Genomic DNA, 14,878 nt, shown 5'->3' with positions numbered 1-14,878 from the left:
GCAAATGTAAATTTTTACATTTATTAAATAAATAAATTAGTAAATATGTAATGCATATATGAATGAGTTAAAGCTAGTTACAATACAGTACAGTTACATCAAATGTTTTATAAAATATTTTTCGATAGACATAAGTAAACAAAAATTTTAACAAGTAATCATGACTTGTAAAAATTGATTCTTGTTTGTTTACAGCTTAAAACGTGTTCAAAATAATACCAATACTCGTATTAATAATTGTCATAACAATGTACAATTTATAAAATGTAATCATGACTTGTCAAATTTGTATAAATGCTCGCAATTTAAGTAGTTTCCATACTAAAATGACAAAAAAATTAACCAAATTGCTAGACGAAATCCTTTAGGAGACGAATTAAAAAGAGTGCGACTTCTGGGTTTACTTCAATAGTTAAGACATTATGTACTTTTTAAATATGTAACCAAAAGAGTGGAAAAAAGGGCACATTTGAGATCTGGTGCTACAAACAATAGAATATCGCATCAAAGACAAAAGCGTTGTGCGTAAGAATTTTCTTCACATTTTGACCCAACTAAAAAAAAATGGTTGGTACTACTACAGGTTTGATGAGTTTAAATCCTGACGCTCAAGCAAATTTAAGAGCACATGGTAATAAAATTTTTGAAAATAACGTTTACAAGTTATGCAAGAAATTTATTATTTGAAGGTGGGTGAGTTTCGAAATGTTATCAAATTATTGTATTTCATATTATTTTCTAGAAACGTTACATTGGCATCTTCCATTTCAACATTTATAAAAATTATAAATTTTAAGGATTTTACGATTGTTTCGAAAAATACAAACAAGTCAGTCATAATTGAGAAAGTTATTCTGCCAATTTATGGTCTCCATTGTGATCCGATTCAAGGATCCCGAATCGTTCAAACCAAACGTTTTTTTTTCGCCAAATAAAGTCAATTACGTCAAATAGACAGTATGTCCCCGGATTGAGTTTGCAAAGAGAAAAAAATATTTTCGATTTTATGACAAAACTGAAAAGAAAAACATTTTTTGCTTCACCTAAAACAAGCAAATCTAAAATGTAAATTTCTGCGTTTTAAATTCCGGCGGTTTTAATTTTTGTAACAATGTCACTTTGACAAATGAGTTTACGCAAGTTAAATAACAAAAATGTTTGTAAAAAACAATTTTAATCAATGGAAATTTAAAAAAGAGCTTTAAGATAAAAAATAAAGTCATTTTATAACAAGAACAATCATTATTCAATTAATTAATTAATGTCAAAGTGACATCGTTATCAAAAAAATAAAATAAAACCGCCGTTGTAATGGGACTTAGAAAGCATATAGGAAAAAAGTCCAAAATCAAGAGAAAAATAAACTTTTCTTTCCACTGAATCAGAATAAGTGAAGTTTTAATTACAGATTTGCTCGTTTCAGGTTAAGCAAAAATTTAAAATTACTGTAAAAGAATTTAAAGAAAAGAATAAATAAAATAAATAAAGTATAATAATTGCAATTTATGCCTGTAACCCACAATTTTTGTCTAGATATTTTGAACTATATTCAAATATTTTATTAGAATATTGACAATAATAGTGTTATCAACTCAATGAAAACAACCTTGACTATTAAATTTGATTTGGTCCATTTAAACAAAAGGAGGGGTAGTCACAACGCAGATTGAACTTGATTGAAACTATGAAGTGATTTGACTGTGAAGAAACCTTTTCAAATTTTTGTTGAAAATCAACTGTAATTTTGGTACGTACTTCAATACTCAAAATATTAACAAGTAATCATGAGTCATGACTTTTCAAATAAAAATATAAATACTGGCAATGTTCCAGTTTAAGCTTAATTAGATTTGATTACAGCCTCAGACTTGACAAAATGATTCCAATACTTCTACTAACAATAATAATAATAATTTATTATTTATTACACCTTAATTACCAATACTGGAGAAAGCGTGGAGTACCCGGACCAAAACCCCGCTTCCTGGTTGGAAATATGGGCAAAAGCTTTATTTGCAAATCATCACCTGGACAAATATTCACAGAAGCTTACAAGTGAGTATTTTTTCCAAAATTGACTAAATCTAATTCCAAAATTCTAGTCAGTTTAAAAATGAAGATGTTGTGGGTTTGTACCGGACTACGACCCCAATAATATTGATTCGCGATCCTGAACTAATCAAAGAAGTGACTTTAAAATCCTTTGGTAATTTCCATGACAATGACATGTATATTGACAAAAAGATTGACCCAATTATCGGACGAAATCCATTCTTCTTGCGAGGCGAGGAGTGGAAAACTGTTCGCCAACAATTAACACCGGGATTCACAAGTGGAAAAGTAAAAAATAATATTTTTTTATAAAATATTTGTTGATTAAAATTCGTAGATGAAATGGTTGTACCCTCTTTTAGAGGAAGTAGCCGGCAACCTTGTCAAATTCATTGACAACCACCCCGAGACAACAAACGGAAAAGGTTATAATGCAAAAGAATTGTGTGCTAGATTTACTCTGAACAATGTTGCAAGTTGTGCTTTCGGCATCGAAGGTAAATGTCTCGAAGAAGAAAACAGCGAGTTTAGGCAACTGGCAGTAGAGTTTTTCTCGCCGGGAAGTTCAGCATTTATTGCGTTCTTTCTTTCGACTGTAATACCCCCGTTATCAAAACTATTCTCAATCAGATTTGTCACCAAAAGTGTTGAAAAGAAATTAACAAATATAGTATCACAAACTATAAAATATCGAGAAGATAACAACGTGTTACGAAACGATTTTCTCCACATTTTGATGCAATTGAAGAAAACTTCAACCGATTATGAATTTGCTGATATTGATGTAACTGCACACGCAGCTGGATTTTTTGGCGACGGTTTCGAAACTAGTTCAGCTGTGATGAGTTTTGTTCTGTACGAAATTGCTTCAAATCCCAATGTTCAAGAAAAGTTAAGAGGAGAAGTAAATAAAGCTTTTGAAAATAACGGTAACAAATTACCTTACGAAGTCTTGCAACAACTCCAGTATCTAGACGCTGTCATTAATGGTAAGTTAATTTTGTCACGTTATGATTACACAGGGCGACAAAAAAAAATCATGTCAAATTTTGTATCATTTTGTTCGTCTCAGTGAGACAAATCAAATGCACTAAAAAAAATTTCAAAAAGTCCACACACTTTGAATTAATTAATTTTTTTCTAATTTAAATGAATTTAAAATATTTGAACTTTAAAAAATCATTACTCAATAACTATTATGCCGATTTCCTTCAAATAAAAACCATTCTAAAGGGATGGACTTGCTCTTTAGAATGATATAAAATTTGAAATTGAATATTGGCAAACACTTTTCGAAGAAGTTCGAAGTAAATCGAAATAATCTATGAAAAACCCTACGAGTAATTTTTTTTTCATCATTACCATCGTGTAGAGCAGCTCTTCATTAGTTGTGATCCAAATTTTTAAAAGAATATAACGAGTAGTTTTCAAGATATGATTTTTTGAAGTTAAGGTTTGCTATTCAGGTATTGCGCCAAATAGGAGAAATGCACGTTAATCTTACTTAAAATTGCATTTTTATAAAAGTATTTTTTTTAAGACTTTTCTTTRGRTTAAAAATGGTCAATTGCACCTTCTTTGTTCTAATTACAATAAACAAAAACTGTTTGTTTACTTAAAACAAATAAAGAGTACCTGCGTACTAATTAAAGCAAATAAAGAGTTTTTTTGTTGTAAAAATGACCACTGATCATTGAGCAAAAAGGATCTAGAAGTTTAAGGCACGAGCCTTAAATATAAGGGCAAATCACTTTCCATTCAAATTTCGACTTGTTCACTTTGTTCTAGCTTTCTGAACTTTTTTTGAAAATGTTCTAAGCAAATGCTTTCTCATCACTTTCGAGTGATGTTAAATGCAATAAGTCACCTGATTTATTTTGTTGGTACGATTAGCTTCAGTTAGCTTGTAGGTAGTAGTTGTTGTGATAACAGTTGCACACGAAGCAACTGACTTATTGCATTCACCATCAGTAGAAAGTGATGAGAAAGCATTTGCTGAGAACATTTTCAATAAAAAGTTCAGAAAGCTAGAACAAAGTGAACAAGTTGGAATCTGCATGAAAAGTGATTTAATTTGAAAACGATTTGTTCTTATATTTAAAGCTACTGCTTTAAACTTCTAGATCCTTTTTGCTCAATGATAAGTGATCATTTTTAGAACAAAAAAACTCTTTATTTGCTTTAATTTAGTACGCAGGTACTCCTTGTTTGTTTTAAGTAAAGAAACAGTTTTTGTTTATTCTAATTAGAAAAAAGAACGTGCAATTGACCATTTTTAAGCAAAAGAAAAGTTTTAAAACAAATATTTCCATAAAAATTTTAAAGTAAGATTAACATGTATTTCTCCTATATGGAGCAATCCTGAATAGCAAACCTTAACTTCAAAAAATCATATCTTGAAAACTACTCGGTATATTATTTAAAAATTTAGATTCTTATTAATAAAAAGATGCTCTACACGATGGTGACGAAGAAAAAAAATACTCGTAGGGTTTTTCTTAGATTACTTCGATTTACTTCGAAATTCTTCGAACAGTGTTCGAAGTTTGCCAATATTCAATTTCAAATTGCATATCATTCTAAAGGGCAAGTCTATCCCTTTAGAATGGTCTTTATATGAAGGAAATCGGCCTAATAGTTATTGAATAATGATTTTTTAAAGTTAAAGTATTTTAAATTCATTTAAATTAGAAAAAAATTATTTACTTCAAAGTGTATGGACTTTTTAAATTTTTTTTTATTGCATTTGATTTGTCTCACTGAGACGAACAAAATGATATAAAATTTGTCAAGTTGTCACGACATGAAAAAAATTTTTAGAAACGTTACGTTGCCATCCGGCACTTCTACACACCCAAAAACTATGCACCAAAGACTTTACTTTTACTCCCAAAAACGCAAACAAACCTGTGACAATCGAAAAAGGTACCACTGTTATTTTACCCATTTATGGTCTCCACCACGATCCGGATTATTACGAAGATCCTGATTCCTTCCAACCGGAACGATTTCTCGGCTCAAATAAAGAAAATATTGTCAAGTGCACTTTTATGCCCTTTGGTGAAGGTCCCAGAAGCTGTTTGGGTAATTCACAAAATATAAAAAAAACGTAATTTCTTATTTTCTTTTCATTTGTAGGACAAAGATTTGGTTTGCTACAAATTAAAGTGGGAGTTGCACACATTGTTCATAATTACGAATTGGCAGTCAATAAAAAGACAAAAGTGCCAATAAGATATGATCCCGTTAACCCCATAACGGCGGCTGTTGGGGGCTTGTGGCTTAATTTTAGAAAAATTAAATAAAAAAACTGCAATAAAATTAAAAAAATCTACTCTTGTATCACTATAAAATTCAACTCCTAGAGGAAATAAATCTGCAGTCCTAACTCACATTCTTTTATTCTTATATTCCCACCTTGCTTGCGACTTTTTATTAAGTCTTATGACATTTCAGAAGATTTGTCTTAATATAATTGGTTTCTTTTCTTCAAGTCACGACTTTCGGTGGTAAAGCCGTCGTAATAAATTCCACCCAACATACGTGTTCTTATCAGACTAAGTGTAAAGTCTACAAAACCATAGAAAAATACTGGTAGAAAAAGCAGCAACTGATGTAAATTATTAAATTCAATTTAAACCCTTTGAACCCTTTAAAGGTATTCAAAGCGTATTGAATTTCACTCAAGGTATCGATTTCATAGTCGCTTGACAACTCTTTGAGTTACAAACACCAAAGGTTTCTGTAACATCACTTGATGTAAGATCGACTACTCAAGTATTTGGACTATTTTGCTTCCAATGTCAGAATGTGAAAAAATTACAACATTATTGATAACTAATTATGTAATATAAGTTTATCTTATAACAAATACATCCTTGTAAAAAGAATTTTACGTATGTAGCACTCATAACTTGGCACTTCCCATACGCATGTAAGAATTTTCCTATCACAAACAATTTAGATAAAAACATATCTTTTACACTAAAGAAGGAACTATATTCAGATCAGCTCTACGACTGTACCAAAAAAGTAACATTTTAAAGATATCTAATTTTATTCTGTGTAAAATATTTATTTTTATTAAATACTCACTCGTATTATTATTTAATAATAATTAATCTATGTTACAAAACACATCTTATTCATTAAACAAGAATGCTAATAATCACATTTTTTAATAAACCACTTTTATCCTTTTTTTCCAAAACATTATACAGACTGTTCCAAAACCACACCTAGGCTACACCCTGTTAACAAAAACACCAATAACAACAACTTAAGATAGGTTTTCTAGAATTTTTTTGTTGTAAACCGTGTTGAGTTGTCAATTTGTGTTTTTAGTCTAAGGTTTTATATCCATTCTTAACATAAAAGTTATTTGGCTCATAAAAAAATTGGAAAAAACTTTGGAAATTGAAATTGGAAATACTTTTTACATTATATACTTGATTTAAAATTGTCTGTTTATTTTTTTCACTTTTTGGATGATTTTTTTTTTGGAAACTATGTAATATCTAATATTTTGATGTTGTCATTTTAACACTTAAAAGATCTATCAAATTGGCTAAAAAATAGGTTTCCATTAAAAAATGTCGATCTCGTCTTTACTCAAAAACCATAAAGTGTAAAATTTTAAATCAAGTTAAAAATTAATTAAAAACGACATCTGTTCGAGCATTTTTGCCAAAACAAAATATTTTTAGTTTTATTAAAATTATTCCATAATTTTGCCGCTCACTGTATAGGCTGCCCTAAAACTGCGACCTCAATGTTTTTATTAGCTATGTGTATTTTAAGTTTCACGTTTCGTTCGCACAATAAAATTTTGTCAATTTTGTAAATCTGTTCTGAATTGCGTTAGTAGGTCATGATCGTAAAATATAAAAAAACAGTTTTATAAAAAATAGAAATTCTACTTCCAAAAACTAATATATTATGCCTTTAAAAATGACTTAGCTGTACTTTTATTGGTTCAAAAATAAATAATTTAATATTTTAGCTGTGTTCAATTTCAAAAAAGTCAGTTTGACAAATACTTAACCCCTATTTGACATATCCCGAAATACAAACAAGTGTTCAAAATAAAATTTGGATTTTAGAAGTGTTTTTCGTAACAAATTACCAGAAACGTTTCAAACAAAACAACAATTATTAAACAGTAAAAAACAACAAAATAAATAAAAATAATGCAATTATAAAAATTTAACAGACTTTGGTGTTAAAAAAAATGGATTTGCACTTTGTTCTTATAATTCCCAAACCCCAGCAGTTGCGAAAATTCTGGACCACATGTGCATATATGTTATCACATAATTCTGACGCAACTACTTGACCGGGTCACACATTAATGTGCTCGATTTTATCAGTAATTTTCCACAAAGTTAAAAATATTTGCTATTTTAAAGAATAAATTGACCTTTTTCTCCCAAACGAACTTAGTTCTATCCCAACAAGTGTCCGTGTTTACTTAAAAAATGCTTACCATTCTAATAATTTTGGTAATAATTGTTGCCTACTATTTTTTGAAACTGAATTATCAATATTGGGAAAAAAGAGGCATCCCTGGTCCCAAAGCCAACTTTCTGGTGGGCAATATGGGACGGAGTTTCATTTTGAAAGCTTCACCTGGAGAAATTTTCGCCGAAGCTTATCAGTAAGGACTTTAAACAGTTTTGATAAAAAAATTATTATCGAAAATTTTAGTAAATATAATGAGTCAGAAATTGTCGGGATGTACCGAGCCACGACTCCGGTGTTGGTAGTTCGTGACCCTGATTTGGTTAAAGAGGTCACTATCAAATCTTTTGATCACTTTAGTGAAAATGATTACGAAGTTGATAAGCGCCACGACCCCATTTTTGCAAGAAATCCTTTCGTCCTGAAAGGGGAAGAATGGAGAACTGTTAGGGCTCAACTAACACCAGGGTTTACCAGCGGAAAAGTACCATTAAAAATTTTTGTTATCAATAACTGATTATTAATTGATTTCAGATGAAGTGGCTGTACCCCTACTTAGAAAAAATCAGCGAAAATTTAGTAAAATTCATCGAGACTCGAAAAAATTTAGATAGTGATGTCAAAGAAATCTGTCGCCGTTTCACCCTAAACAATGTTGCCACTTGCGCTTTTGGCCTTGAAGGCAAATGTCTTGAACAAGAAAACAGTGAATTTCGCCAACTCGCCAAAGATTTTTTCACACCTCCGAGTAGTTTCTTCCTAATGACTGTCTCCCCAACCTTATCCAAAGCTCTAGCTGCTGGGTAACGCCACCAAAAAGGTCAAAAAGTCGCCAAAACTGTCTTTTCCAGCTTTATTAAAAAAACAATCGTAAATAAATTCGTCGATATGGTGACCCAAACCCTAAAATATCGCGAAGAAAACAACATCGTCCGAAATGACTACCTTCATGTTGTGAGCCAATTAAAAAAAAACTCAAACAAATACAAATTTACCGATATTGATGTCACAGCACATGCGGCAGGATTTTTCGGGGAAGGCTACGAAACGAGTTCCATTTTAATGAGTTTTGTACTTTTCGAAATTGCCTCAAACCCCGACGTCCAAACCAAACTGAGAGAGGAAATAAATAAAGCGTTTGAGGAGAACGGAAAGTTGCCATACGAGGAGTTACAAGCAATGCCTTACTTAGACGGAGTTGTCAATGGTAAAAAAAGTAACTGTATTTTTTTTTTGACTCACCCAGTATTGCAGAAACGCTCCGAATCCACCCCCCTATGTTTTCGCTCCAAAAAATCTGCACCAAAAATTTCACCTACACACCCAAAAATGGGACAAAACCGGTGACCATTGAAGCCGGAACTCCGATAATTTTACCGGTTTATGGTCTTCACCATGATCCCAAATATTACCAAGACCCAGAAACGTTCAAACCCGAACGGTTTATCGGTGAAAATAAGGAAAAGTTGACCAAGTACACGTTTTTGCCATTTGGAGAGGGGCCAAGAATTTGTTTAGGTACCAAAGTCAAGTTTGGTATGTCAAAGAAGTAATTTGTAATTTCAGGAAAACGGTTCGGAGTCTTGCAAATCAAAGTAGGTGTTTCTTACATTATCAGAAATTTCGAAGTGTCGGTAAATAAGAAAACGATTTTGCCGATTAAATACGACCCGATTAATATTATGACGGCACCTGTAGGTGGCTTGTGGATTGATTTTAAGAAAATAGCGGCTTAAGTAATGTACTTATTTTTATAGTGAATTATTATCTGGTAAGGTAATTGTTATATTTTTTTGTATCAAATAATGTAACCCAATGTTATTTATAATGTACTATAAATACATTCTCTTGAACATTTAATTCGTTAAATTACAACTTGAATCTCTTTATCGAAAGACACTTTGCATCAAAAAATAAAAAAAGTATTGCGAAAAGGTTGTACTCGTAAAAATGGGACGTAAATGTAAGTAGTAACTCGAAATGAGATTAAAGAAACGATACCTACTTATCAGCAAATTGCATTCTATTTATTGGATTAAAGGCCGACTTATTCGTGCTTTCCTTTTAGGAGAGAGCCACTTCAAAAACAATATTACTTCCGACAAAGTTGGAAAAAGTTAATTTAACTCTTTTAGAACTGAATTCAGATTTACATGGTGTTTATAGCAGTCATAGTATTTAATTTTAAATTTAAATAAAATACACGACTGAATATGTAATACATTTTCATAGTTTATTTTGGACATGTTATGTGAAAATTAGTTCCACAGGGTAAAAAACGTTTAACCATCACGTTTAAAATATTTTAACTATGCAGTTATTCACGTACACAGGACTGTTAAGAAAGCTATAATAACTGAGGAAATTGTTTGAGGCCCGACAAAAGAAGGTTTTAATCCTCTTGTAATTGTTATGGTCCTTAACAACACGTGGTACGTACAACGTTTTCGTCGTACTAAATTACAATATTAAAAAAAATGCATTTTCAAATTATCAAAAATGACAACAATTGAAAGTTTAAACAGACAAAAAATCGGGCGTCAAGAAAAGCGCACTGTTAAAACCTCTTAACAGTCCTGTGGGTATGTATCGAATAATTTTATTAAAAAAAGTGTTGTTAAGTTAGCGACTGAAAAAGTCCTAAATAACGTAAAAATCGAAAATAAAAAAATAGGTTTAAAAAAGTTTGATTTATTTAATATCCAACAAAATCTTGGTAAAACATTTAGTTATTACATTAGTTGGTAATTTGATAAATTACTAACATCCATTTAAAAATATAATTACTTGCGACAATACATACAGGGTGATTCACAAAACGTTACTACCATAACAAAATGTAAATATAATCATCATTCATCAGTAAGGCTCGGATTATATGCAAAATGCATATTTGTTATTAAGAGGTATATCAACAAAATTGTAAGTTTTCTATGCATATCTAATGTGTTTTCATTAAAATAAGCCAAATAAAAAATGCATATTTTACATATTTTGGCAACTTGGTGCATATTTTAGGAAATATTGCATATTTCCGATTAAAAATTTCAGTTCATGTTAAAAATTGGACAGTTTATGAAAAATGATCCTATTACAAAATATTTTAAAGAGAAAACAACCGGTAATTCGTAAGCCAAACTCAAAAAATTATTACCCTGCTGAGTGTTTCCTTTTTAAAATGTATTGAACCAAACGGTTTTATTTAAATCATTTGTTTCCAAAAAATAATAATTAATATAAATTAAAGTAATATAAAAATGATCTTATTTTAAGAACAAAATTTTGTTTTGTTTTTGAGTTACTCGATTTTTGTTGTCTAAATTGCGATATATGTAAAAAAATAATTTAATACAAAGTAGATAGTTGTAATCCCTTAGATCATGACTTTCATGAAAAAAAAATCTTTTTTGGTGGGTTACCATTAAAAAAATAATATTTTTGTAAAACTCAAAAACAAAATAACYAAAATTTCGAAAAATTTTATTTTTGATAAAACATCACATTTTTATAGAACTTTATAATTCATCAATTAGTTTTTTTCAAAAAATAAATACTTTTATTGTTCAAAATTTTACATATCGATGCATATTTGGTATATATTGGAGCATATTTCTTAATATTTTGTGCATATTTTTGTGAAAATACGTGCATATTTTACGATTTTTCGTGCATATAATCCGAGCCTTATTCGTCAGTTATACCAGCTAGATCGCATTTTATCTGCACCTCTCAAAACACGTCTTTATAATCGAATTAAAATCGCAGACAATTTAATTCATATACAGGTTATTTCAGAACTCGCGCCCCAGAGAAAAATTTCAAGTAAGATAAGATATCAGAAACATCAAGAAAATGTTTAAAAAATTCTGTCAAAAAATTTGATTTTTTCATTTAACAATTTTTTTTATATCTATTCAATGATACTAATGATCTTGTATCTTTTTTTACAATTATTTAGTCAAGGGACAAGAATTTTGGCAATAAAAGCCACAAATAACGTCAAACATAGTTGCAATTTAGAATACAGCTTCCGTGTTTCGTCTTCTAATAGCCTCTACGCAAACAAACATGGAAAATTATTTTTTCAACAGAAATAAATAGAATTTAAACTCCCATAACTTCAAAATTTTTATAAATATAGTTTTTTTAGCATTTTTTTCAAGTTCCTGGCATCTCACCTTAATGACATTTTTTTTCTAGAGCGCAAGTTCTGAAATATAATGAATTTGGCGATAAAGTTAAATGTGTGCCAACTTCCATAGCACAGTTTCTCGAACCTAATCAGTTTGTTGTTATGATAACAGATAGACAATTTTAAAATTCGACAATTAATTTGTAAATGAGATGCAAAATGGCGAATTCCATGCGTTTTGGCACGTCGAATCAAGAGAAATCGAATCCAATGTAGAACAAACGACTTCGAAAAACACAGCACAAAAACGTCAATTTGGCGACAGTTTATTATTCATTAAAATATCTCATCGAATTACGCTCGAGGTTTTTTTTTTCTATAGGATAAAGCTGATTTTTTTTAATCTAATTTAGTTTCTTCTTTAGTTTCTTCTTCTCGTGCTTTGCACGCGTTTTTTAATTTTATTTTATCTTTTTAATTATGTAGGTGATTTGTGTCGTCAATTTACTAAGCAACCAAATTCTCGAAAAAAATTCAATTTTATCCGTTTAAAATACTTCTTGTACTTCAAATAGAGTTTGAATAAAAACTAATTGGTAAATGATAAAGTACATTTTTTGTTTTCGAGTTCTACAAAAAAAAATATTTTTTTATAATAACAACCCACTTTTCTCATGAAGGTTATGATCTAAAGATTACAACTATCTACTTTATATTAAATTTTTTCAAAAAATGTTTTACATAAATTGCAATTTTAACAAAAAAAAACCTATAACCCAAAAACGATTAAATTTTTTGTATTACTTTAATTTATATTATCTCGCGTCAAATGATTTAAAAAAACGCTTGGTTCTATATTTATATTCACCCTGTGTAATTTATATGTATTTCGCGTTGCATATTATTATCGTAATCGTAATCAAACTGTATAATTTTAAATAAGCTATATAGTCTTGAACAGCTTGTATAAAATGTATCATTAAACCCCTATCTAGCTCATAATCCAGTTTATGACCAATATTTAACTTAATTAATTCTATTTAAAGGTAATGCTAAAATTGAAATTCCATTTAGTCGTTTAATTCACAAATATATCCTTTGATGCTCGATGTGTAATTTCGCTCTGTAACCACAACTAGGAATGTAAACTGTAATCATTCAACAATTTACAGTGCAAAAACTTAGCTCTACAAATTCTCAACTGAATGAATACACAAAAAATTACATCAAATTTTCTGGTCGATTTTTGTAACATTGTTAAAAACTCACCGATAAAAAACCAAGTATACGACTTCCCATACAGCTTCTGCTTATACAGCTCACAAAGCACCCTCCTCGCCGCCACCACGTAGAACAAACCAACGATTACCCTCGCATCCTGTCTCTTGAGATTCTTCACCGCGTCCGTCGGATCACTCAAAAACGACTGTCTCGTCACAATCTCGATATTAGCCTCCATGCATCTCGTCTCCAAATCCTCCACCGTCGAAATAAACACTTCTTCGGCTTGCTGCAAGATCGCCACCCTCGACCATCCGAATTTTTTCATCAGCTTGATCCTCGTAGGATTGTGGACCGTTGCCGATGGATGCGTGCGAAAGAGGGTAGGAAAGCGGTTTCGGTCGGAAAGGGCCGGCGAACTCGCGCCGTAACACAACTGCAAATTGCCAAAAAAATAATAAATACACTGGTCGTCAAAATTAACCGAACAACTAAAATTTTGCGATTTTTCACATTGTAATATCTTTTTATTCTTTGTCGGATTTCGATAGATTTTTGTTTGGTTGAAAGAAAAAACTTTGTAGGTCATTGTAATTTAATTCAATAAAATTTCTAGTTTTGTGATACTCAAAATTCAAAGGTACTGTTTTTTTACTTATTTTTATACTGAGCTGTGGTGTGCGAGAGAGACAAACTTAAGTTTTTACTGATTTCAGATTATTGCCCATTCTTTCTGAATTATGTACTACATTTTCGATAATTTTAATTCTTGAGACATGAGAGATATAAACCTTAAAAAAGCATTACATGTCCAATTTCAACGAATGCTCATATTAAGTAGACCAAATGTGCCAAACCGTCAAAATAGGCGCATGGAAGCTTCTAATAATTAACCGCTTTACTTGCTGTAATCCTTTGAAGTTACAAGTTTTTTAGACTACTTTGTGTGTTTAAAGACGTAATTGTGCTGTTTTGGTGACATAAGCAATAATTTTCGATTTAACTAAAGTCTGTTTTTTATTTACCAAGGAATTAAAGTTTGTTTTTTTTTAATGGAAATTACCAAGTCAAAATTTTGGTGAAAAAATTGGTAGCAGCTTGTCTCCATAGCCACAAATTTGGTTTGCTCTTTGTTTTTGTCCCTAGAAATTTTGTTAAAAAATTATGGTTATGTGTTCAAATTGAGATGTTGTCAAAATTTTGACTTTTATGAATCTTGTGTGCCTGTTTGCTCTTTAAGCCCTATAATTGAATACCTGAGGACAGACATCATTACCTAAGGTCAAAATACAGAATTCAGTGCTAATAATTTTGACAGAAACACACCGCAAGTAAGTACAATGTTGTGGACAAAAATGAGATTCTTGCTACAAAAATTTTGAAGAAAAAGGATGTTTATACAGAAAAAAGTTATTTAGCAAAAAATACAAGTGGGTATTATGATGATTCGCAATAAATTTAGTGTAATTTATTGAAATGAGCTCAAAGTTGATGCATTTTATAAATTTTTCTTCAGCTTTAATTTCAAAATTGTTACTTTTTTAACTCGTTTCTCAAAAACGATGCACAAGACACTAATTTAATTGCATTCTTTCCTAGGTTCTTTCTTATTCATGTTTATTTTGTATCCTTGTCAATTTTTTGCTAAAAATTGAGAATGCTTAGCAAACCTGCATTACAAATTGCGTCTACATTTTAACGGGCCCTTTTTCTAACTTCCTGCTTGCGAACTATTAGTTTCCAAATTTCTAAAAACTGGTAGCGGTACCGAATTTATTCCTTTTTTTGGTGTTGAAAAAATTCATTAGTGAACTTTAAGTGGCAAAATTAAAAAAAAATAAGACATTGATAGATACTAATCTAGTCCATCGCCTAAAATTATTTTCAACTATACAGCGTGTCTTAAAACTAAGTTACAATACAAACTTGTGTTTTTTTTTAAATGAAACACCATATGTTTCTTAGCGCTTTTGGATGTATATTTTTACGACAATTTTTGAAGTTAAAGTTTTA

At 30.3% G+C, this 14,878-nt stretch overlaps 3 protein-coding genes across 5 annotated transcripts in view; 2 read left to right on the top strand and 1 right to left on the bottom strand.

The window, feature by feature from the left end:
• Positions 1 to 14,878, bottom strand: part of LOC123010241 (gamma-aminobutyric acid type B receptor subunit 1) — a 175,769-nt gene that overhangs the window by 42,509 nt on the left and 118,382 nt on the right. For both annotated transcript variants that reach the window (XM_044406957.1, XM_044406958.1), the window contains exon 4: positions 12,914 to 13,301. In XM_044406957.1, coding sequence (XP_044262892.1) covers positions 12,914 to 13,301 — 388 coding nt within the window. The remainder of the gene's footprint in view (positions 1 to 12,913; positions 13,302 to 14,878) is intronic.
• On the top strand, positions 1,640 to 5,435 carry LOC123010243 (cytochrome P450 6g1-like). 2 transcript variants are annotated; one of them, XM_044406964.1, is made up of 6 exons: positions 1,640 to 1,747; positions 1,861 to 2,055; positions 2,103 to 2,340; positions 2,390 to 3,041; positions 4,873 to 5,136; positions 5,191 to 5,435. In XM_044406964.1, exons 2-6 carry the CDS (start codon positions 1,877 to 1,879, stop codon positions 5,355 to 5,357), a joined length of 1,500 nt encoding a protein of 499 aa, XP_044262899.1. In that variant the 5' UTR covers positions 1,640 to 1,747; positions 1,861 to 1,876; the 3' UTR covers positions 5,358 to 5,435. The 2 variants fall into 2 exon arrangements, with proteins under 2 accessions (XP_044262899.1, XP_044262900.1); XM_044406965.1 differs by having other exon boundaries at positions 1,672 to 1,747; positions 1,849 to 2,055.
• On the top strand, positions 7,510 to 9,372 carry LOC123010246 (cytochrome P450 9e2-like). The gene is made up of 6 exons (XM_044406968.1): positions 7,510 to 7,708; positions 7,759 to 7,996; positions 8,047 to 8,315; positions 8,364 to 8,719; positions 8,767 to 9,030; positions 9,079 to 9,372. The coding sequence occupies exons 1-6, from the start codon at positions 7,530 to 7,532 to the stop codon at positions 9,246 to 9,248; spliced, it is 1,476 nt and encodes a 491-aa protein (XP_044262903.1). The 5' UTR covers positions 7,510 to 7,529; the 3' UTR covers positions 9,249 to 9,372.

This window comes from Tribolium madens, unplaced genomic scaffold (genome assembly GCF_015345945.1).
Source record: "Tribolium madens isolate multiple individuals breed KSU strain unplaced genomic scaffold, Tmad_KSU_1.1 Scaffold_7;HRSCAF=85;Tcas5.2_LG10, whole genome shotgun sequence".
Taxonomy (NCBI): domain Eukaryota; kingdom Metazoa; phylum Arthropoda; class Insecta; order Coleoptera; family Tenebrionidae; genus Tribolium; species Tribolium madens.
Note: the sequence above shows the minus strand (reverse complement) of the source record. Positions and strands in the feature narration are given on the sequence as shown.

What these genes read in the sequence shown, in the direction of transcription:
- LOC123010243 (XM_044406964.1), top strand. Translation starts at nt 1,877, where the DNA reads ATGATTCCAATACTTCTACTAACAATAATAATAATAATTTATTATTTA. An exon ending in ATATTCACAGAAGCTTACAA is followed by an intron (nt 2,056 to 2,102) that starts GTGAGTATTTTT and finishes CCAAAATTCTAG; the next exon opens with TCAGTTTAAAAATGAAGATG. An exon ending in AGGTCCCAGAAGCTGTTTGG is followed by an intron (nt 5,137 to 5,190) that starts GTAATTCACAAA and finishes TTTCATTTGTAG; the next exon opens with GACAAAGATTTGGTTTGCTA.
- LOC123010246 (XM_044406968.1), top strand. Translation starts at nt 7,530, where the DNA reads ATGCTTACCATTCTAATAATTTTGGTAATAATTGTTGCCTACTATTTT. An exon ending in ATTTTCGCCGAAGCTTATCA is followed by an intron (nt 7,709 to 7,758) that starts GTAAGGACTTTA and finishes CGAAAATTTTAG; the next exon opens with TAAATATAATGAGTCAGAAA. An exon ending in GGGGCCAAGAATTTGTTTAG is followed by an intron (nt 9,031 to 9,078) that starts GTACCAAAGTCA and finishes TTGTAATTTCAG; the next exon opens with GAAAACGGTTCGGAGTCTTG.